General features: G+C 34.5%; 1 protein-coding gene across 2 annotated transcripts; it reads left to right on the top strand.

The window, feature by feature from the left end:
* Positions 1-4,545: 4,545 nt before the first annotated feature.
* Positions 4,546-24,217, top strand: cdh26.1 (cadherin 26, tandem duplicate 1). 2 transcript variants are annotated; one of them, XM_058762313.1, is made up of 19 exons: positions 4,546-4,738; positions 7,032-7,082; positions 7,878-7,973; positions 8,485-8,640; positions 8,753-8,900; positions 10,117-10,289; positions 10,365-10,493; positions 10,877-11,059; positions 11,425-11,696; positions 12,174-12,316; positions 12,463-12,690; positions 14,315-14,536; positions 14,726-14,856; positions 15,368-15,415; positions 16,982-17,047; positions 18,682-18,738; positions 20,769-20,816; positions 21,024-21,098; positions 21,855-24,217. In XM_058762313.1, the coding sequence occupies exons 1-19, from the start codon at positions 4,703-4,705 to the stop codon at positions 22,071-22,073; spliced, it is 2,481 nt and encodes an 826-aa protein (XP_058618296.1). In that variant the 5' UTR covers positions 4,546-4,702; the 3' UTR covers positions 22,074-24,217. The 2 variants fall into 2 exon arrangements, with proteins under 2 accessions (XP_058618296.1, XP_058618297.1); XM_058762314.1 differs by lacking the exons at positions 4,546-4,738; positions 7,032-7,082; positions 7,878-7,973; positions 8,485-8,640; positions 8,753-8,900 and adding an exon at positions 9,019-9,230.
* Positions 24,218-25,649: the final 1,432 nt, after the last annotated feature.

Raw genomic sequence — 25,649 nt, 5'->3', positions numbered from 1 at the left:
TTTGAAGACTACAATAAGATTTCACTTCTACTGTTAATAAAATTGAAAATTGAGATGTTATAAATGCCTAAATGTTATATAATTCAAATGGGCTACCTGTTATTTCAATGGTATATAAAAAAGTGTATATTTTCAATGTCATTGTTGGTACATTTTACCAGTATTTACCATATTTTCAAAACAAAAATTAAAATAGGAAAAATATGCAATTTGAAAATAATTTAAGAAAAAATGTTTTACAGAGAAAGATAAAAAAAAAACAATATTTGGTTTTCAAAAAGCCTTTTTCCAAAAGGTACATCTGGAAAAAGGGGGGTCGTCTTTTAATCAAGGGTTGTCTTATATTCGGGACAATACGGTATTCCACAATATTTTTACACACTCTTTCACAGATTGGAGAGTCTCTGCCCATCTTCACTTCTGAGAGACTCTGCCTCTCTAAGACATCCCTTTTATAGCCAATCATGTTACAGACCTTAACTTAATTAGTTGCTAGATGTTTTCCCAGCTGAATCTTTTCAACATTTCTTGCTTTTTCAGCCCTTTGTTGCCCCCGTGGCAACTTTTTTGAGACCTGCAGCAGGCATCAAATTTGAAATGAGCTCATTTAGTGGATAAAAGTGTAAAATTTCTCCATTTAAACATTTATGTTCTCTATGTTATGTTGTGAATAAAATATTGGCTCATGTGATTTGAAAGTCTTTTAGTTTTCATTTTATTCAAATTTAAAAAATGTCCCAACATTTCTGGAATTCGGGTTGTAATCACCTTACAGGCAAAAGGTTTGATGGGTGTCAATGAGTTTTGCTGTAAAAACATGTATCTCTCTAAATGAAGTATAGACTTTATTCAGTCCACAGGAAGACAAATGTATTACTGAAAAAAAAAAAAAAAAAAAAATGTCTATACACACTTTTCCAGCCAAGGTTGAAGTCATTGTACGTTAACAATGATGTGAGACAAATATGCAATGTGCGACCAGCTTTGAACATATTCTTCTATATCTTGCAACCAACATTAATATTCTCTTATTATTGAACATTTATAAATTAACAGTGTGCCACCCTGGACTCCCCTCTGGCTCTGTCACTGATCCTATTTTACCAAAATATTCCAGAATGCCACAGTTATTCATTAAATATGTTGACTGACAATTTAATTAGTATTATAGTTGCAATAATACATTTAACTTTAATCAGTATAGATGCCAGACTGATAAGATGGGCTCCTCCCAATGTTTCTTCCTATCTACTTTAACATCTCAGGTTATGAGTTTTTAGCTGTTGTCTTTGGCTGGTTCGCTGTAGGATTTGTAACGAAAGCTGCTTTGCAATGATTTGGCTATAAATACATCTTTAATTAAACTGAATAAGAGTTTTAGCAGCATTTCAATAAGTGCAAAAGTCGATGAGTTATTAGGTAATATGGACAAAAGCAATGCCTGAGGATGTCCGTCTGTTAAACACCGTGAATCACATCATTTACAGCCGAGAATCCAATCCTGCTCCTGGAGGGCCAACGTCCTGCAGTTTAGCTCCAACTTGTCACAAACACACTTGGCTGGAAGTGATCCTGTTCACCTTGTTTTGCTCGTTCAGATGTGTTTAATTGGGGTTATACCCATCACATCTCAAATGATATGTTTGTGTTTATTAACATTCTGTGGATTTGTGGAATGCAATTGCCTACTCCTTTTACTTGATATGGCTATTTTCATAGTTAGAATGTTATGTATTCTAAATACACAATTATATAATATTTGCACACTATTTGCAATTTTTTTTATAATATTTTCAGAATTAATTTTGGTTTCACTTCATTTTGATGGTCCCTTTAACACATTCTATTGACTATAAGTAATGTTGCACCTACATTTCTACTAACTCTCATCAGAGTGTTAGTAGTGTATTAGTTGACTGGTAAGGTTAGGGTTAGATTAAGTTGACACATTCTTGCAAAGTTACTTATAATCAGTAGAATATCTGTTGGGAGACCAACACAATAAAGAGTTAGTAGATATGAAGCAGACACTCTACTAATACTCTTATGAGAATTTGTTGACATGTAGTTGCAACATTACTTAGTGTCAACAGAATGTTCAAAAGGGACCATCAAAATAAAGTGTTACCTTAATTTTTCACAGTATTGGAATGGTGAAATTAATTAAAAGTGCTGTTTTACATGTTTTGCTGCTGTTTAAACTGCAGCAGTTTCAAGTAGTGGATGTAGTTCAGAAGAGTACATCACTTTCTCAGAAGCATCCGGTAAGGTTCTCACAGAAAATATACATGAGTCACAGTGTCTGTATGTACTAACCATAAAAATTCAGTTTTTAATAGTCACGCTCATTACCTTTTGTCAGTCCTGAGGTGTGCACACAGATAATTACTGTAGTACCACAGAAAAGGTGCATGCATATTTTTTTTTCTTGAGGCAGTTAACTGACAAATATCTAGTCTGTAAACAATCAGAAAACACAGGCATAAGTTATCAGTAGTTTTTTGTTTTTGTCTCCAAGGCTATTCTGTGTCCACAACAATATTTGAAGGCCCTTTTCCACTTGTTTGTGATTTATTGGATAGGAATACAATTTTACTTGTAACTTCTACTTATAAAATATTTTAGAGCTTGGCATAACTAGACAAATTATAAAATGTATACAAATTCATAAAATGTATGAAATATCCATGGAGTTATAAGATTTAATTTAGACTTTTCTAAAATTATAATTATGAGTAAGATTTATAAATAACACTTTTATAATTCACCACCTTGGAATTATAAGGTTCTATCTGCATTCTGAGCAGTTTTGAGATATTGAGCTTCAAAGTTTTTGCGTTCCATAGACTTCTGTAGATAGAACCCTTATTGTTTCCTAAAAAAATTAAATGTACACAGCTTACAAAGGAAACATCACATAATGTAAATAAGTTGTCACATAATAAGAATATGTGAATAACTCCATTTTGACAAAAATGTCAGATAGAATCTTATATTTCCAAGGCAACAAATTATTTAAAAGGGGGGACAACTGAGGGGGTGAATTAAAATAAGTTTTACTTGTTTTAGCTTATTTTATTGCTTGTCTTTGTTTTAACTTGAACTTGAGGCCCTCTTAAAAGTTATGTGGTTAAAAACCACTGTCTTATGCTATAGACATGGACACGTCTAACTGCAGAGTAACATTTATCCTTTTTATACTTAAAGGACCCCCAAAAAAGACCCTCGGGCCATCCAAGATGTAGATGAGTTTGTTTCTTCATCAGAACAGATTTGGAGAAATGTAGCATTACATCACTTGCTCACCAATGGATCCTCTTCAGTGAATGGGTGCCGTCAGAATGAGAGTCCAAACAGCTGATAAAAACATCACAATAATCTACAAGTAATCCACACCACTTCAGACCATCAGTTAACGTCTTGACAAGACATGTTTGGAAAAAAGGAAATCTATTTATTTTTTTTTTTACTTTAAACTGTCAACAAAATACGAGTCAATCTTCCTTTTCAGACAAGATGACTTTTACACTGAAGAAAACAATATTCTCGACAGAGGACTTGTATATTAGCTAGAAACAACAGCTTGCAGTTCAAAAAGTCTTAAAGTTGGATTTCTTCCAAACAGCAGCTTTTCTCTTCACAAGACATTAACTGATGGACTGGAGTGGTGTGGATTACTTGTGGATTATTGTGATGTTTTTATCAGCTGTTTGGACTCTCATTCTGACGGCACCCATTCACTGCAGAGCATCCATTGGTGGGCAAGTAATGCAAGGTTAAATGTCTACAAACTTGTTTCTATGAAGAATCAAACTCATTTACATCATTGATGAGGAGGAGTACATTTTCAGCAAATTTTCAATTTTGAAAAAAATACTTTTCATGTAGTGGTTCACTTAAAATACCCAGAAAATTTAACAACATACAATGACAAAATAAAGATAAAGCTGCAATACAAACATGAAAAACACATTTTCACTCAGCTTATGTTGAACATTCCTACAGAAAAAAAAGACAAACTTACAAAAAGACAAAAAATAACAAACTGAAAGAGCGTATATAAAAACAAAAACGAAATGTGAATAGCAAGCTCACCACAATGGTGTTGATGGTGATTGCCAGAGCATTGCTGTGTGTTAGGGTGTTGTGGGTGGTTACTAAAATGTAAAAGGAATAGGCCCATTTTCAGACCACTTTTCACATCCTAATACACTCTTGTGCTACATACCACAGCAGACGTAGTTCACGTCCTCCTCAGATAAATTCATCAGTAAATACAGGCCCAGGCTTGTAGTGAACGTCGTTTGCATACTGGTAGTAGAGTTGAATGTTTGATCTTCACATAAAGTCAGGCTTACCGCCAAAAGTGCTAATTTTCACTTGGCAGATGGCAAGCCAAGCAGCCAGTTTGTCTTCTTTTAGCTGAAGGGAAAACTGAAGTGAAACCTCACTCGCTGTTCTCTGCAAAGTAGCCACTCCCAGGCTGCTGCCCTGAAGGGTTTTTGTGTTGATAGATGACTCATTCTATTCACAGGCACCCGTTTACATACACACACACAAACACACACGTCCACATAGATGCGCAAAAGTACACAAAAAGGTGTGTAATGCTGTCTCGCTTTACATGTAATCCCAGTTAAGGTGATTGCCACAGGTGCTGATCTGACATTTGGAGAGCGCTTGCTAACAGCTGTGCAGCAGAATGACGAAGAGCACTTTATTCCTGATTCTACTTGCCGTGAGTAACCTTTTTTTTCAATGAGTCAACTTTAGTCATCACTTTTAATCATTTTATTAACAACGGTGACTAGCCTTTAATCTAATCTAGTCTTATTCTGTATTGTATCCTCCGGTCTGTTTTTAATAAAGTGCTGAAAATTGTCTATTTGCAGCTTTTAGAAATCTCACATATACAGATAAGTAATATGCGAATGATAAGAAGTAATGCTAAAAGTGCAGTCATAGCTGTACATGCAGAATCAAGTTAATTAAGAGAAATACTACAATTCTATGTAGAAATGGCTTTAAAACATTAAATGAATCCGAAATTCAGGATGTACGTCAGATCTGTGGGAAATATAATACTGGTGATCATGAAGGAAGTGTGTTGTGCATGCAGCAGATAGAGTGCACTAGCTACAAAGAGTTATATGTATGTTGAGGAGGAACTATATTACAGTCAAATGTGGAACAGATTAATCCATGGTTTATGAAACACACTTGCTATTCTTATCAACTGACTTTTCTATAGTGACAGATGACGTTTTCAAGAGGTTTGTTTACCTGTGATGTTGCTTCCTTTTGTTTTCCACAGATAGTTAGTACGGTGTCAGTTTCACTTTGAGTGGTTATAATTTATGAATTAGCTCCCATGCTTGTCTTCTAAAGACTTCTACACTGTTAAAAATAAAGGTTCTTGGCATTGTGATGATTACATGAAGAACCTTTAACATCCGTGGAATCTTTCCATTCCACAAAATATTCTTTATAGTTGAAAAAGGTTCTTTAGATTATTAAAACATTCTTTACATTTAGAAAAAAATTTTTTTCTTATTACACTGTAAAAAGTGATAAGTTGACTTAACTTAAAAAATTTGAGGAAACCCGTTGCCTTAAAATTTTTAAGTAAATGATAATTAAAAAAATAAGTTAATTGAATTGTCAAGTTCACTAAACCTTTTTTTTATTATTATTATGTACTTAATAATTTTAAGGCAATGGGTTTCCTCAATTTTTTTAAGTTAAGTCAACTTTCACTTTTTATAGTGTATAGAACTAATCAGTGAAAGGTTCTTTGTGGAAGTAAAACTGGTTCTTCATGACATCACTGTGAAAATCTCCTTATGGAATCTATAATTTTAAGAGTGTCGTTGTTCATCTTTAGCAGGTGGTAAAAACAAAATCGTATTTAATGTGAGGGAAACAGTTTGGCGGCGATGGTGGTGGTATCTTGCAGGTGCAAACGGCTTTTGCATTGTGTCTATACAACCTTGCAAAAGCTTCACCAGCAATTTCATGAAGTATTTCATGGATTAATAAGGCATGCTTTCAGACACAGTGCACTGTATATATAAAATACTATACAAACCCAGTTCGAACCAAAAAAGAGAACCAGCTGCCTGGTGTTCACAGCGTTAGTGAACTTAAAAGGGGACATCAAGTGAATTAATGGAACTACAAAAGAACATACAAACAAACCGTACTCAGACCAAACCTTTAGGAGGATCTGAGACCATGTAGGATGTTCACTTGGCTTGATACTGCCTGGATTGCACAGACAAACTAACACCCTGAGCCTAAGACATTTAAAGTTTTTTAGAGTTTCCTGTGCAAGAACTTAATAAAATAATGTGAAATTTAAGAAAGAGTTCATATTGGCATCATTTTTCATTGACGATTACAAGAACAGAACTGGTAATAATTTTTTTGACAACAGCCACATGTGAACCATGTATACATTTTTATATTGGGTGTGAAAAGGTTTAAGCACGGCATCTTTAATAACGCCTTTGATTTTAGTAAGGCATTTGGTATGATGGTGTTTATGGGTTGCTGTTTTTCATGTTGACTGTGATTTGCATTCTTTAAACAAGACAGACAACATGACAGTGTGTAATTAAAGACAATGGAAAGAATGTCAATCAAAATGTTTTTTTGTTTCTTGGTTTTTTTGCATTTTAGCCCAAGTTTATGAGTTTTACAGGAAGGTGTTATCATATAATGCAAATGTTTATTGTTCATTGCAAGGGTTAGTGATTTTAATAACCCCCCTGACCTTATAACTGTTAAAGCTATTTGTTTAAAATTTTTTAAGATTTTGATCAAGCCTGAAAAGCTTTTTTGGACACAGAACAGTCAAGTTATATGACTACTGTACATCATAACAATATTATATTTGTGTGCATAAACCTGACAGAGATACGTAATAATCTTTTCTCAGGCAATAAGAAAGGTTTCTATTCAATCGATTGTTAGTTTATTGATTGTATGTTCGTTAATTAGTATCACCCTGTTTATTGTCTATTCATCAGCTTGATGTGGCAGCTTCCACCAAAAATGATACCAGCAAACGGGAAAAGCGGGTAGGTAATCTAAAAGACCAAATCAGCACGTAATAATTAACATGTCTCAAAAATTAAAATCCCACTTATCATCAGACCACAATACTAGTGCTGTCAAACGATTAATCGCGATTAATCACATCCAAAATAAAAGTTTTTGTTTACATAATATATGTATGTGTACTGTGTTTATTTATTATGTATATATAAATACACACACATTCAGTATATATTTTGAAAATATTTACATGTATATACATTTATATATTCATATTATTTGTATTTAATTTATAAACAACATCATTTTCTTAAATATATACATGCATGTGTTTGTATTTATTTATATATACACAGTACACACTCATATAGTATGTAAACAAAAACTTTTATTTTGGATGCAATTAATCGCGATTAATCGTTTGACAGCACTAATTTAGAATACACATATATTACATAATGTAAGTAAAAACATGAACTAAATCAGTATCTTTGAAAGACACCTTACTATCAAACAGAAGATTTAAAAAAAAAAAAATAATGAAATCTTCAGACAGTTCCACAAGGTCACACAGGTTCCAATGAGCTTTATGTATTTATTTATTTTCTTTTTTTATTTATTTTGGATAATTTAAAGTAATAGCACTTGTTGTCCTATAGGACAAATTATAACATAATTGTATTTTTATTTCTTTTTTTTTCTCTCTTTTAGTTCTGTAGCCTGTTTCAGAATCAGAGAGGTGTTCCGTTTGAATCAGAAGTTGTTTGTCTGTAGCTTTTCATTACTGATCACTCATTATATCTCTCTCAATCTCAAAGGATGCTGTTCTTATTCGTTCAAAGAGAAGATGGGTTCTGTCCACTATTGATCTGGAAGAGAACATGCCTGGACCGTATCCCGCTATAGTAACACAGGTAACTTTACTCCTGCTCGTGTTCCTCATAAAATCTCTTCACAAGCACTGTTTTCTTCTCTGTGTTGCCGGGATGTTTGGGTTGATTGTATTTTTATAGATAGCTCACAGGCTTTCATTATAGCACATGATTACTTGCTAATAGTGTTAGGCAGAGGAACATTATTTTGAAGAACATTTGTTGGGCAAAAAATATTTTTGCCCCGTTTTACTGAAAAAGAAACAATGTAACTCTTCGGAAAACTGCAAGTCTCTTTGGTGTCTACTAAACGTAATGTATACAGTATGTAAAGAACTATTTAGGATGTCCTCAAAGCTTGAGACATAAAACTAAAATCCATAAAACTCAATGTTGATTTGATAGGGTTTTTCATGAGGTGTCATTTGGTTTATGTAGGGCAGGTGAATGTCATAATGGATTTACATTCTTAATAATGGATGCAAATAAATGATCATAAATTATACTGTACCTGCACATGATTCTCATGTATTTTTGGTTTAATTGATGCTAGCTGCACAATGAAAAAAAGGTGGACAACACCATCAAGTTCCGCATCAAAGGGGACGGAGTGACAAAAGAGCCTATTGGTTTGTTTACCATTAATGAAAATGACGGGATTGTGTATGTACACCAGCCCATCGACAGGGAACAGTACCCCATCTTCCACGTAAGACAAAACAAGATGTGTTGAGTTTGTCATGACACTAATGCTAACAACAGGTAGGACTGATTTGGTTTATATCGATGTAGTTCATTGTGGCTTTTTGATTCTTTTGTAGGTGGACTTTGATGTACTGGACAGGCAGTCTGGAGCCACAGTGGACAAAACGCTGTCATTTAATGTAGACATAAAGGACAAGAATGACAATAGTCCTCAGTTCACTCCGAGCACTATAAACGCACTTGTTCCCGAGAACACACCTGAAGGTTACTGCATATAAATGAGCATTTTTTTTTTTTTTTCTGTTATAATGCTTTCTTTAATCATGGCTTAATATAGTAATATAGTAATTTGTATGGTGACTTACCTTGAAAAGTGTAAACATTAACGTTCTGTGGTGCTTTCTAAACATTTCTCTGTTTGTTTAAACATCCAGATCAGCTCAATGCAACAACATAGGCTAAACCAATGGTATAAGTTTGGGGTGGGGCTAAACTGTTTTGCCTGCCAATGGCAGATGGGGGATGGGTCTGCATGCTCTGGGAAAAAAAAAAAAAAGTACAAAAGCTGTCACTGGGCCAGGACCCTTTCCAAAGGTACACCTTTATATCTTGTTTACCTGAAAAATCAATAAATAAAATAATAAATTATATATATATATATATATATATATATATGTGTGTGTGTGTGTGTGTGTGTGACCCTGGACCACAAAACCAGTCTTAAGTCGCTGGGTTATATTTATAGCAATAGCCAAAAATACACTGTATGGGTCAAAATTATAGATTTTCATAGAAAATCATTAGGACATTAAGTAAAGATCATGTTCCATGAAGATATTTTGTAAATTTACTACTGTAAATATATCAAAACATAATTTTTGATTAGTAATATGCATTGCTATGAATTCATTTGGACAACTTTAAAGGGGATTTTCTCAATATTTAGATTTTTTTGCACCCTCAGATTCCAGATTTTCATATAGTTGTATCTCGGCCAAATATTGTCCGATCCTAAACCATACATCAATGGAAAGCTTATTTATCCAGCTTTCAGATGATGTATAAATCTCAAACAAAAAAACACTTAAGACTGGTTTTGTGGTCCAGGGTCACACACACATATATATATATATATATATTAGTATCTACAGTGTATATGTTAGAACCTAAGCATATTTGTACCTTCTGAAAGTGTACCGCCCCAGTGCAGCATTTGTACATTTTTTTGTGTGTGTGTGTTTTTTTTAAAGTATTTCTATTTGGCGACACAGAAATTGCACACTCCAATGCTGTTAGAAGTCTTATTGTTATTTATCTTTTCAGATAAAAGAATTCATTATAATATTTATACATACTAACACTTTTAAAACTCAAAACTTACTCTTCAGTCCAAAAGGAGCAGTTATTGAAACTAAACTTTTAAAAATAAAGGGCAAGCAGAGAGATTGTTTTCTCTTTCTAATCATCCTTGTTCTAATAGGCACAGTCCAAGCAACATTACAAGCTCATGACAATGATCAGAAGGATACTCCTAATTCCCAGTTCATCATGAAGGTGGTGTCACAAGACCCTGCTTCACCAAAATTTACCCTGAAGGACTTATCTACCACTACAGTCAAGCAGCTCGCCTTCACGGGATGCTTTGATTATGATGTGAGTAACTAATACTGAATGCACGTTTTCAGCATTTTTCAGTATTTCTCATGTCTTCTGTCTCCCGTATTTTAGAAAGTAAAAAAATATAAAGTGCTAGTTGAAGCGAGGGATCAAGGAACACCTGCAATGTCTTCAACTGCCACTGTTATTCTGGATATCACTGATTCCAACACCCATCCCCCAGAATTCAGTTCGGCCACGGTGAGTCAGGCTAGTTGCACAATCCCAGTTTAATATGCACACAACTATAAGGAAGCCATGTGCAGACTGATTTGTGAATAAAATGTAAACACTGTGATGTGTTTGCTGTCTGACATAGCAACACATCAGCCAATGGCGTGAGTTTTGGGCTGACCAATGACAGAAGTGTTTAGGAAACCTGTTTGTAAACAGTATACATTGTAAACAGTCAGTTGGGTGCTTGCTAAGGGAGGGCAGCATAGCAACAAACTAAAAACCAATCAGTACTCCTTAATGGTATAGCAACACTTCAGGGAGTTTTGAATGGGCAAACACCACTAATACACACACACACACACACAGGATTTTACTTTGATATAAATGAATATATGTGTGTATAACAGTACAACGCTGAAGTGATGGAAATGGAATTAAAGGAGATCCTAAGAATCGGCATCAAAGACAAGGACACCCCGAACACGCCTGCTTCAAGAGCAGTGTTCTCCATCCTGAAGGGCAATGAGGAAGGAAATTATAAGATTGAGACAGACCCTAAAACCAATGAAGGTGTGCTGACTGTTATCAAGGTAAATGCCTCTGTGTCCCTTAAATATTTCATACACTTCTTAGAAAAGCTTAAAGGACTAGTTGTTCACTGAAAAATGAAAGATCTGTCATTCACTCACACTCATGTCGATCCAAACCTGTTTGAGTTTCTTTCTTCTGATGAGCACAAAATAATTCAATGGCTACCGTCAACTGTTTGTAGCCATTGCTGCTTCAATGGGTGAATTCAATAATAAGAAAAACAGACTTCACAGATTTACTCACATACTTATTACAGTTACTTCTTTCAGTACGCATGCTAGTTTTACATTGTGGTGGTGGGCTGAAAAACAGGATTGAATTAGAAAAAAGCTAGACAGCATTTAATATGCTTCTATTTTCACAGGGGAAGAATTTCGAGAAAACTGAGATCAAAAACCTGGAGATAGCAGTCGAGAACGAGCAGAAATTATTTCAGTGTGTTGATGGAAAGGCTGTAAAAGGACCCACACCAAAGCCAAACACTGTCAAAGTGTCAGTGAAAGTCATTGACATGAACGATCCCCCTGTGTTTAAAAAGCAAATTGAAAAAGTTTACAGGAATGAAAACGGACATGTGGGAGATGTGTTATTAGTACCCGAGATCAAAGATGAGGACTCGGACGTTAACAAACTCAGGTGTGGTTGAGCTGCACAGCATCAAATTACACATCAATTAAAACAATTTTCATTTTTGAAGATTTGTATGCTACTATCTAAAATATCAAATCAAATTATTATATTATAAAATTGAAATATTATAAAATGTAAAAAAATATAATATATATAAAATTATGTGCCAGTTCCATTATATACACAATCATTCAAAATTTTAGGGGGTGGTCAGATTCTGTGTGTTTGTGTGTGTGTGTATCACATGATCCTTCAGAAATTATCCTAATATGCTGATTTGCTGCTCATGAAACCTTAATATATATATATATATATATATATATATATATATATGTCATATATATATATATATGTCATATAAAATGTAAATAAACAATAAAGCATACAGTTTTAGTTACACACACACACACCAGAGATGTAGAGGAAACTGGACAGTGATCTGACAGAGAGTAAAAGTGTTTTACAGTCTGTATGTTTATGTAGGTATGAGTTAATTCAAGACCCAGCCAAATGGGTGAATGTGGATGAGAAGACAGGAAAGATCACCACCGTTCAGAAGCTGGACCGGGAGTCTCCATTTATCAAAAATGGCACCTACACTGTCGTAATGCATGCTATAGATGATGGTAAGCACCGAACCATCTGTTCTCAGTATATTCAACACAGTCCAAATTTTTGTGAAAGCATTGAAAGTCATTTTACTCTTTTTAAAAACACAAATTTAATCTCTGAACGCAGCTGTTGCTGACTTTTTCCCACATGCTGTTCACAGGACAGCCTCCAGCTACAGGCACATGTACTGTAGTGGTCTACCTAGGCGACCAGAACGATAACGCCCCCTATCTCATATCTAAAAACGCGGTCATGTGCGGGAACAAAGTCAATCATGTGGATGTGAAACCAACAGACATTGACGGCCCTCCGTTTGCCAGCCCTTTCAGCTTCTCTCTGGGAGGAAAGGAAGAGCTGAAGAATCTGTGGATGCTGGATCCAACCACAGGTCAGGTCACATACTTTTCTTTTACTTCATTCACAGTTAATGGTTGAGGATGTTTCTGGCTCCATCAGTTAGCTGCACCAAAAAAATAAAAAAATAAAAAATATATATATATATATATTATTCTTTTTTTTTATTTTTGTATCTAGTAAAAATATAAGAACTTGATACATTTACATGAGAATTACTAGGACTTGTTTATCCAAAACATTTCTTGAATTTTACTAATTATATTGATAAGAAGCTTTTTTTAGTCACGCTTTAGTTTTGGGACCAATTCTCACTATTAACTATGACTTTTGCCTCAATAAACTCATAATGTGCTGCTTATTAAAAGTTAGTAAGGTAGTTAAGTTTAGGTATAGTGTTCGATTAGAGGATCTAAAATATGGTCATGCAGAATAAGGCATTAATTTGTGACCCTGGACCACAAAACCAGTCTTAAGTCGCTGGGGTATATTTGTAGCAATAGCCAAAAATACATTGTATGGGTTAAAATTATTGATTTTTCTTTTATGCCAAAAATCATTAGGATATTAAGTAAAGATCATGTTCCATGAAGATATTTTGCAAATTTCCTACTGTAAATATATCAAAACTTCATTTTTGATTAGTAATATACATTGCTAAGAACTTCATTTGGACAACTTTAAAGGTGATTTTCTCAGTATTTTGATTTTTTTTGCACCCTCAGATTCCAGATTTTCAAATAGTTGTATCGGTCAAATATTGACCACACATCAATGGAAAGATTATTTATTCAGCTTTCAGATGATGTATAAATCTCAAATTGACCCTTATGACTGGTTTTGGGGTCACATATGTGCTTTATAAGTACTAATAAACAGCCAATATGCTAGTAATATGCATGCTAATAAGAAACTAGTTAATAGTGAGAATTGGTCCCTAAACTAAAGCCTTACTGTTTTTTTCTTGATGAAAAATATAAATCTAACATAATTTAAGGAGGTGTATGCTGTAAACATCTCACATATAATTTCATACCAGTGTTATTTTATTATTGAGACACTATTATGATTTGTATTAAAAGTTTAAATTAGTATTATTATTATATTTTCAGTTTTCTTTTTAATTGTAGTTAAGGTTTTACTGTGTAATTTTGTCTTTTTTAAGTTTTGAATGTAAAAACTATGTATTTTTTAATTCTTTTTTATTTCAGTTTTAGTTAATACTAAAATAGTACATTTAGCACAGTTAGTACTAAAAAAGATGGTCACACTTTATTTCTCACTATTAACTAACCATTAACTATGACTTTTGCCTCAATAAACTACTAATTTGCTGCTTATTAATAGTTAGTAAGGTAGTTGTTAAGTTTAGGTATGGGGTAGGATTACAAGATCTAAAATACGGTTGGAATATGGCATTAATATATGCTTTTTAATTACTAATAAACAGCCAATATGCTAGTAATATGCATGCTAATAAGCAACTAGTAAATAGTAAGAATTGGTCCCTATACAAAAGTGTTACCAGTGACACATACCTGTAGTTCCTTGGCTACTAACTGAAATAAAATAAGTTTATTTCAAGAAACAGAAATGTTTTGTTATGGTTTTAGTTAACCCTGTTTTACACTATCGTTATTGCTGGGTTTGTACCGCAGGAACAAACACTTCTCTGATAAGTTTGACGAGTCTGCCATATGGAAACTACTCCGTTCCTTTGAAGATACAGGATCAGCAGGGTCTGCAAGGAGAAGACGTTCTTCATGTGGTTGTGTGTGAGTGCACAGGAATCAACACGTGCCGTGGCCGTCTTCCTTTCTCCTCAAGACTGGGTCCAGCAGCCATCGCTCTCCTGTTTGCTGGACTTCTCCTATTGGCCTGTGAGTTTCAACAACACAACAGACAGACAAAAATATCAAACACAGCCTACAACAACAGTTCTGCTCCACTGATTTGATTGCATAAGAACTTTTGCGAGAGTGCAGTTCATATTATGGCACATACTCTCCACATCCTCCAATGTGTATTATGTACTGTATGTTATATAATGGCACCTTGTTGTTTTGCAGTGATGCTCCTCTTTTGTTTCCTCTGTGACTGTAAAAGCAAGAATTTTCAGCACATCCCTCTGAACCTGCAGGATGAGGGCAGCCAAACCCTTGCCAAATACAATGAAGAGGGAGGAGGCTCGATCTATAAGGTATGCGAAACTGTCAGTCTTGTTGAGAGTTTAGAGTTATGAATTTAGTCGAAAGAGCTGCAGAAACTATTGACTGTGTGCCTGAGCTTTATTTCTTAATAAGAAGTATAATTTGGTATTTGATGTCCCTTTGATGTTGCGTGTCTTGTATTGCATATGTATATAGTAAATTTTACACAAATATATGACACAATCATATGACTGTTTTCATAGGCTGATATTTGTCAGTTTGTCAGTCTAAATTAGATTAAATCTGATTGCATTTGTAACTTGGTATTTTCGAATGAGAATGTAGCCGTTTAAAATTTAATTTCAATTGACTACAGATTATTTGTGTGTACCCGTAACTTGTTCCAGCACATTCCAAAGTGTTTGCTCTGACATTTGCATATAAAGCCTGAACCTGTTTACCTGAGAATATTTGGTGCAGTTTTACAAGCAGCACCTGTGGTCTAAGAGCAGAACATGTGATCATCGTTTTGCCTGTGATTATTATTTTTTTTCTCCTCAGCCCGAGCCAGTGTTTCGGACAGTAAGCTTGAAAGCTCCTTCTGCACCGGTACATACAAGTTTTTTCTCTCTTTTTTTTTCTGTTGCTTTTCACATTGGCGTAATGCCTGCATGGCCAAAAGCCAGACGATGTACAGTATGTTGTCGCATTTTGGCACAGTGAATAGGATCCAAAGATGAGTTATACTGAATGGAAAAGTGCAACATGTTGCTGCATGCTGTCTGTTTGACTAACACATAACAGCAGGTTGTTAACTACACACTTGTTATGATTTGGCTGCCGATGATCTTTTACATGTTTGGACCTGTTATGCCAAATTTTCATATTATAATCAAATTATTTATGTATAGTGACAGGGTGCCAAGCACTTTTTTTTGGCAGTAGTGGCAGTTTGGCACATGTGTCTGTTAACTTCTGTATGGTGCTATAGCTACTGTTGTATGGTTTGGGGTCAGTAATTTGTTTTGTCCTCAAAATAAATTATTAATTTGTTCATTGAGGATGCATTAAATTGATCAAAAGTGACAGTAAAGACATTTGAGCAGCAAATCATTTTTTTTTTTTTTTTGCATGATTTTAATTTTGTTTTGTCCTATAAGCATTAAAGGATTAGTACACTCCCAGAATAAAAAAAAAAAATCCTGATAATTTACTCACCCCCATGCCATCCAAGATGTTCATGTCTTTCTTTCTTCAGTTGCAAAGAAATTAAGGTTTTTGAGGAAAACATTCCAGGATTTTTCTCCATATAGTGGACTTCAGTGGGACCCAACGGGTTGAAGGCCCAAACTGCAGTTTCAATGCAGCTTCAAAAGGCTCTACACGATCCCAGCCGAGGAATAAGGATCTTATCTAACAAACGTCATTTTCTTAAAAACAAATAAAAATATATTTACTTTTTAACCACAAATGCTAGTCTTGTACTAGCTCGACTTCATACATTACGTAATCACGTTAAAAAAGGTCGCACGTGGTTCTTCATCTGTGTACTCCAGTGTACTCAATCTCATTTTCTCCTGCAACTTCAAAATCGTTCGACATCGTTGTTTTACCTTTTTTTGTAAAGAGGGTTTGACTTTTTTTGCACATTTGCTTTGTAAACACTGGGTCGATGTAACCTTTCCAACATGACTATGTAATGCGTGAGGTCAAGCAAGTACAAGACGAGCATTTGTGGTTAAAAAGTATATACTTTTTTTTTTTTTTTTTTAATTAAATAAAATGGCAGATTGTTTCACTAGATAAGACCCTTATTCCTTGGCTGGGATCGTGTAGAGATCTTTGAAGCTGCACTGAAACTGCAGTTTGGACCTTCAACCCAGTTGGGTCCCATTGAAGCCCACTAAAAATCCTGGAATGCTTTCCTCAAAAACCTTCATTTCTTTTCGACTGAAGAAAGAAAGACATGAACATCTTGGATGACATGGGGGTGAGTAAATTATCAGGAATTTTTTTATTCTAAGTGAACTAACGTTAATCCTTTAATGCAAGATTAGTAACTTTTTGGATTTTAACTGTTCAGTAACAACAGGATCTAAAAGAAAATAATATGGCATGGCTCTTTTCATCTCATAAGTTAATAACAAGTGACTAAATGTTTGCCTGTTGTTCCAGCCTGAGTACGTGTTTACTGATGGATACAGGAATGGTGAAAATGGTATGCTGAGAAGCACTGCAGGGGTGAGTGTCAAATGAAGTAAATGTGTTGACTGCCAAGAATGAATCCTAGATCATTCTGCTGACATTTATGGAAAAAATGACTATAAGCTGTGGTGCAACACCCAGAACGCACAGTACACATTTTTCACAAATCTGCAAAATAGATTTAAATATGGTAAAAATGTAACATTATATTTATCAGATATATTTTGTGCTACAATTTCAACCTTTGGGGGAAAAAAAAAAAAGCTTGGATCTGATTTCCCCCCTTTGTATACAAAATAAAATGAACTGATGTGAAAACATGTTCTAGTGGACGTTAAAACTGTATGACATATTCCACCCTTGTTCTTCTTCAGTTAGCACAGGGTGGTTGCCAGCTCTTGCAAGATAAATAAGCAACCGCAGCTTCAAAAACAAGCCCAATATTATCATATTATTTATTATCTATTGTTTATTATCAATAAATAATCCTGCAACATAGTAAACTGACCACTAGAGATGGAAAAGGAGAATAAAACAAGACAAGAGCACTAAGGGGAGCTTTAATAGCAACATATGTATAATAAAATAAACTCGAACCATATGTATCTACTATAGTATAACTGCTCAATTATTAATTATGTATTGATTTAATGATTTATACATTATAAAAATATTTTACAAATTAAATGATATCCCTTTTCTCCCCTGCACCATTCACCTTCTCCATCTCTGTTGGTGGCTTTGTTTGTCTGTTTACATCTACTAGCCATCATTGGTTGGATTACAACCTCACATGTCTGCACATTAAATGTGATTTTACTCCAATGAGGGGGAGGAAGGGCGCAATGTGCAATGACGAATACGCTACAACACATTTATTATTGCACTGATTGGTAATTAGCTGCAAGCAGACAGTGTCAACAATATATTGGAAAAGAACAATGATCATAAATGTAAAGAAATGACGTTGCTTGTCAGATTTTCCTAACAAGTAACCATATTTTAATAAGCCCAAAAAACCGCAACCCACAGCCTGTGATTTTTTAATGCGACTTAACAAAGAAAGAAGCCTAAAGTCACGTAAAATACGTAGACTTGCCAACTGTGGTGGAAATATAAAGGTTGAATTACTTGTACAGTATGTCTGTGATGTTGTGACATTGTACTCGTGGATTGGGAAAGTAAAATGATAAGATAAAGCCTCAGAAAGATCTCAAATCAAAAGGATTGTTGAGATTTGTTGGCTTTTCCTAGTTATTGCCCTGAAATCGTGACTGATAATGACTCAAAAGCATGAGGGGTAAGGGCACATTTAGTATTTTCTGTGGAATTGTGTAGCTACAGTTTCTGTGTTGGTACAATGTGAATCATACAAAAAAGTGTGAATTTTAGGAGAAAAAGTAAGCGTGAAGGTCCACCCCTAAACATAACCATCAGCGGGGCGTAAGCAGATCATACAAAAATGTACAAATGAGATTATACAAATTAATTCAAATTAGCCACCAGTTTGGCAAAATGACTAATACTCAGGAATTGCCATGAGATTGCGTTGTGTTTGGGTGACATTTTTAACTCTTAATTCAAAAATTAATTATACTAAATGTCATAAATCATGGTCATAAGTCACGTTGTTCTTTGAAGATGATGATTATGTATGCTTTCTCTCACAGTATAACGTTCAGTACAACTTCCAGGAAATGCCCAGTGGTGGAGGAGTGATGAGCATGGTGAGTGACAGCGTCTGTCAATCAGAGACATATGGCTGTAAAACCTGAGGCATGACAGACTGGGAGGAGAAGAGTTATCTAAAAAACAACTATGAAATTTTGGATTTTGTCCAAGGTGTTTCTTGACACGAGTTCCTGCTTCAGAGCAGTGTGTGAAATGTGCTAACATACACAGTAGAGCAGGCTTCACATGTCTGAGACCACATAGTAATCTGGAATTCAACAGAAAATTTGGGCGTAAAATGAAGAAGACTCTGATGTATCTCTGCTGTTAATCAAATTTAAATTTATGGTAGATTTACAGTGGGGGAAAAAAATAATTTGATCCCCTGCTGATTTTGTACGTTTGCCCACTGACAAAGAAATTATCAGTATATAATTTTAATGGTAGGTTTATTTGAAGAATAACAACAACAACAAAAAATCCAGAAAAATGCATTTCAAAAAAGTTATAAATTGATTTGCATTTTAATGAGTGAAATAAGTATTTGACCCCTTCGCAAAACATGATTTAGTACTTGGTGGCAAAACCCTTGTTGGCAGTCACAGAGGTCAGACGTTTCTTGTAGTTGGCCACCAGGTTTGCACACATCTCAGGAGGGATTTTGTCCCACTCCTCTTTGCAGATGTTGCCTTGGCCGTGTGTTTTAGGTCATTGTCATGCTGGAATACCCATCCACGACCCATTTTCAATGCCCTGGCCCTGATGGTGCATGGCCCTGTCCATCGTCCCTTTGATGCGGTGCAGTTGTCCTGTCCCCTTAGCAGAAAAACACCTCCAAAGCATAATGTTTCAACCTATTTCTTTGTCAGTGGGCAAACTTACAAAATCAGCAGGGCATCAAATATCCCCCACACACACACTGTACTTGCTTACATTATATCATTAAACATACGTCTATCTATACTAGCGCAGCCTAATGTCAGAAAGACTAATTCGCCGCCGGTCCCTTCTAGAGATATTCCTATGGGATTTTCTAATGGGGTTTTTCAATTTTTTATGTTTTGTTCTACAACATAAACTGCACACACTCACAAACCAAAGGAGGCCTTATGTAGTTACTTATTAGAAACATGTTTTTAAAATTGCATCAAAATTCATGTTTTGGGCATGGATGTGTGCAGTTTAAGATGTAAAGCAAACCATCAAAGTATCATCAAGTTCTGTTTACCACAGACTTTATTTTACTCATAAACTGAAAAACCCCATTAGAAAACCCCAGAGGAAAACCTCGAAGGATCCAGTGGTGAATAACTCTTCCGGCTCTGACAGTATACCTTCAGCACTCTATCGAGTTTACAATCGAGTTTGTCAGTATCTGAGGTAGACTCGTGCCGTTCACACAGGACATGTTCTTTTTCTATGTGCTGTCAAACAGCTGGTTTTTATGAGGCTCTGTCGAGTTTAGCAGTTGTAAAACACGTCTAGAGGCCACATTGTTTATCTCTAAATACAAGCTTGTGTGAACCGCTCTCTTGCTGTGCTGTCTTTCAATAAGCGTGGTTTGGTGATTGGACTTGCAAAAATATGTAGTTGGTACTTCAAGTGAAAAAATATGATACAGAAAATATTATTAATATTATTAAAACAACAGAAGTCCCCACAAAGATACAAAACCAAATAAGTGTGTCATTTTATTTATTTATTGAGAGAAGTTTTTTGAGAGAGTTATGTTTGCCAAGGCTGCATTTATTTGATCAAAAATATAGTTTAAAAGACAAATTAATTTATTCCTGTGATCAAAGCTGAATTTTCATTACTCTTCAGTCAAATCTTCAGAAATAATTGTAATGGAACCTTTTTATTATTATTGATTCATTTTTATTATCATACATTTTCATTATTATTGTTATTCTAATTTAACACATCCTTGCTGAATAAAAGTATTAATTTCTTTCTTTTTTTTTTCTTTTTTAAACCTTACTGACCCAAAATGTTTGAACAGTACTGTATATACAGTAAGTGTGTAAGTGTTATGATTATGATGGATATTTAATAATGTAGTTGTTTTTTTCCTCTTTCTCTAAAGCCACATCACAACTGGTCATCAGTCCGAAGGGACAGGGAAAGCTTTAGGGTAAGCTCTTCAAATGATTTATACAAATAAAAAATAAAAATAAAAAAGATGGATTTTAAGAAATGATTTTCAAACACTAATCAACTACAAAAGTACTGAAATATCTTTTAGAGCATTTTAATAGTAGAAATAGCTAAAAATGTTAAATTCAGAAATAACAAGTGAAATTAAATAAATGATCTAAATTAAATATTGCTTGTTTTTAAGAATGAAAGTCGCCAGATGTCCCACTCATACAGCCTGACACAAACAGAAAGGAACCTGGTCGGACACATTGAGAGGGTGAGAGAGAGAGAAGCAACTTTTATAATGCCTATTTTAGCATATAACTTATACTGATATAAAGATATACATACTTAAACATACTCTACAAAAATGCAGTTATTTTAACGTGTATATATTGATTAAATAATGATTATTTATGAATTAAAAACTAAGAAAAAATAAATGTCCATATTATGTATAATAAATAATGTATTTTAGTGTATATATATGACAAAGGATTTTAATTTACTTTAAATACTTTAAACTTTAATTTGATAGAGTGCACTTAAAGTGTACTTAAAGTAACATGGCCATGCAAGTGTCCCTCTCACTTAAGCGGCCTTTTATTTGATTAACGTTACATTATCTGCAAGTACAGTTTTTTATAAATACACTTCTTTTATACTATAAACTTATAATTAATTATAACTTATAATTTTATACTATAAAATGTATTAAAGTTAAATGTAAATGTGAATAAACAAAGCTTTGTTTAATGTGAAAACAAACAAACAAACAAAAATCTTGCACTGCATGATTTTCCTTTGACAGTATTGGTGGAAAGGTGACCTTGCTTCAACTTGCTCTTAGTTGAAAATTCAATGCACTGTCGCCACCTATCTGTCAGATCCCTCATAGCACATCATAATATCAATGTACACAGACCTGCAGACCATGCAGACACCACAAGGTGGCAGCATCAGATAAAAAACATTCACACTGTATCAGCATAATCATTAAGACTATTTCTCTTTCCATTACGTTGTATCATAGAAAATCAGTGGCTTTCCGGAAGAGCAGAGGGACTATCCAGAATATTCCCCGCATCAGTATGAATATGAGGGAAGGGCCAGTGACTGTCAATCACTGGATCAGCTGACTGTCAGCAACCTCGGTGATAACCTGGACTTCCTGCAGAACCTCGGGCCACAGTTCAACAGTCTGGGTGGGATCTGTCAACAGACAATGGAGCGCAGGAACGTCCGACTGTGAACGTGGGTGATGATTTGAGGCTCTATATCGCTCCACATTTCTACAATGCTTGTTCAGCTGAGTTGCAAAGGGGTTCCAGGGATTTCTTTTTTTTTTTTGTGCTGTGAATGTTTTTTTTTTTTTTTCTGAGACAGTGCTCTAGGCCATTGTTGCTCGAAGACATGCTTTGAATTTTGGCACCATGACACCTGTACACGCACAGGATGATTATGGATATAAGCTGTGAACATTACATCTTCAGTGCCAAGACTGCCTGCCCTCAAGGAACTATGGGATAAACTGTGCATTTGTGCTCACGATGGATGTGTAAAGAAGCATGTTGGATGCTTGAAATGAAAACTTGTGCCTGCATCCCATCAGCTTGTCTGAAATGAAATGGTGGATGGCTTGGACTGTTGTAGTTTTGGCCGTGACCAGTTTGATGGCCTGACAGGCCACCGTTCTGATCAGATCTCGAGATCTTTTTTTTATTTGTATCCCGCAAACACAAAGCCACACATCACAACCCCAATTATTTATGCAGATAGTGTTTGTCTGGGGTTTTCCTGCACTTGCTGCCTTTAGCTATCATATTGTTTTGTGCACTTTGACTTTGTATTACAGAATCACTCGTGCATTTAAAGGGACAGTCCAGCCAAAAATGACAATTCTATCATTTACTCATCTTCATGTCTATCCAAACCTATACAGAAGCTTATGTCCACCACGGAATAAAATATATTGCAACTGTTTCCTCACCATTGAACGTTTGTATCTCACAATTCTGACTTTTTTCTCCGAATTTTGATTTTACATCAACAGACTGCTCGATTTTTTTTTTATTGAATTTTTTAGACACCTGACCACATACTCATGTTGAATTTTGAGAAGGTTGCATTTTTGATTAAAAAAAAAAAAAAGCCAGAATTGCAAGATTAAAAAAAGAAGCAATGAGCATTATATATATATATATATATATATATATATATATATATATATATTCTGTGGCTGAAATAGGCTAAGCTTCCATACAAACCACTTTCTTCTGGAGAGGAACATGAAAAAATGCTTTGGAGGACATTGGAAAACAAAGAGCATTGATTTCCAACAAACCCATTGACTGGACAAAACAAAATATTTATTTTATATTTCATAGAATAAAGAAAATCATACCATTTTTTGAACAATGTGAGGGTGAGTAAATAATGACTGAATATTCATTTTTGAGTGACTGAGCATGAAAAGAAAAAAAAACAGCAGTGATTAAGGACGATAAAGAACAAGCAGAAGCTATTTCGCAGAGCAACAGGGATAGAAAATGAAAGTAAAGATCTGTCATCATTCAACAGTATTTGAGAGTCTGGCAGGTGGCTGTAATGCACTGTTGATCATCATTACATCACACTTCTGTATTTACTCAAAGGGCCTTTCTTCACCTGGGTTTTTTTCCACTGTAGGGAACTTTTATGAAGAGTGGCTGGAATTCATTTTTATCATGTTACATTTACATTTCACACAATGTAGTGTTCATCTATTTCTTTCATATTGCTCATTGTATTGCAAATAGTTTTTGTTTGTTTCAACCAATGATTTTGTGGACTGAGGATATATTTTACATCCAGTTATCTTGATGGTTTAGGTGTAGGGTGCTCAGGGCCTGAGGCATTGTCTGCAATTTTCACTTTCTCTTTGAGGAACAATCTCTCTAAAAATGTATGTGTAACATTACCTGATTTTTGATAACACTTTACAGAAATATTCTATAGGTTAACATTAGTTAATGCATTATCACAACAATTTTTAGAGCATTTATTTATCTAGTTTAATGTTAATTCATAAAAGCAATGTTAATATAACTTTCTATTATGAATTCATGTGTCTTAAATGCTAAAATTGTATCAGTACATGTAGACTGGATTAATAAATGCTGGAAACGTATTGTTAGTGTATGTTAGCTAACTGTATTGAACGCTGTTGTAAAGTGTTAATGAACAGTATGTCATAAAGTACAGGAGTCTGAATGATGCTGAAGAAATGATGCCGCTTTCTGAAAACTGAATGTTGTTGCTGCTTTTGTGTTTAGTTATAGGTGGATTAGGGTAATGTGGGACACTTTGTGAAATTTTGACTTGTGCATCACATTTCCATAAAAAGCCAAAACAATATATCAAAATGTTATATCATTATTAAATCCCCAAGATGTTCCCTATCTAAACCAGAAGAAATTTTTCAGATATTGTAATTAAAGGGGAAATGGCACATATATTAGTGTTCCTTGTGTAAAAAATGATATAAATACTGTTCAGTTTCTCGCACAAACCGATCGTTTCGTGTCTTAGGACATCAATGTATCGTCACGAGCTGCAGGGTTTAATTTGGATTTGTCTGTGCATGTTTTTTTTACTCTCAAAGACTGTGTACCCATTGACTGGCATCCTGGCCAAATTCACCCATTGTCCTCTGACCATCATCACTGCCTCCTAATCATCCCCATACACTGATTGGCTTCATCACTCTGTCTCCTCTCCACCAGTAAGCTGGTGTGTGGTGGGCGTGCTGGTGCAATATGGCTGCCGTCACATCATCAAGGATGCTGCACACTGGTGGTGTTTGAGGAGATTCCCCCCACTTCTATGTAAAGCGCTTTGAGTGCCCAGAAAAGTGTTATATAAATGTAAGGAATTATTATTATTATTATTTACAAATTTGGAACATGGAATGCCTTTAAAACTGTTATTAAACTTCTAATATTAAACTTATTTTTTCAAAAGCTTGTCTTAAGCAAATTGTAATGGTAAAAACACGTCATAACAGAAATAAGCAGCTCTGGCCACTCATGGATGGACACATCGTGGACACATTGTCCTCTCTCTAAATTTTTAATTTGGATCTTAAAAGAAATAATATTGCTGCATTATAAGCTCAAAAAATTACAAAAATACATGTATATATTTAACTTTCTTAATGCACATTTTATCAGTTGAATAACATAGTATATTTGACTGTCCCACATTAGATTAGATTAGATTAGATTAGATTAGATTCAACTTTATTGTCATTACACAAGTACAGGTACAGGGCAACGAAATGCAGTTTAGGTCTAACCAGAAGTGCAATAGTAGCAAGTGCAGTATATACAATGGTTGAATAAGTGCAGGACAAGGATATGTACTGAGTATATGTATAAATATATATAGAAAGATGGTTATTAATATAAACAGAATTTACAGGTGAATATGTGTAGTGAATAAATATACAGAAATTACAGGTGAATATGTATAGTGAATAAATATACAGAATTTACAGGTGAATATGTATAGTGAATAAATATACAGATGGCTATTACTATAAGCAGAATTTACAGGTGATATGTACTATCAATATAATATATATACAGATGACTATTACTATAAACAAGGTGTAAAAGTGCAGTGGAAGTGATTGCGTATTACAATTAGACATACGGTGCAAAATGTTAATGTAAGCATTGATAATGTAACAACAGTCGGCAGTGCAAATGAGCATAATCCAATTTAGGTATGGTAGTGCAAGATACAAAAGTAAACAGTTGTTACTGTAATAAAAATTTACATTCAG

This window comes from Onychostoma macrolepis, chromosome 23 (genome assembly GCF_012432095.1).
Source record: "Onychostoma macrolepis isolate SWU-2019 chromosome 23, ASM1243209v1, whole genome shotgun sequence".
NCBI lineage: Eukaryota > Metazoa > Chordata > Actinopteri > Cypriniformes > Cyprinidae > Onychostoma > Onychostoma macrolepis.
Note: the sequence above shows the minus strand (reverse complement) of the source record. Positions and strands in the feature narration are given on the sequence as shown.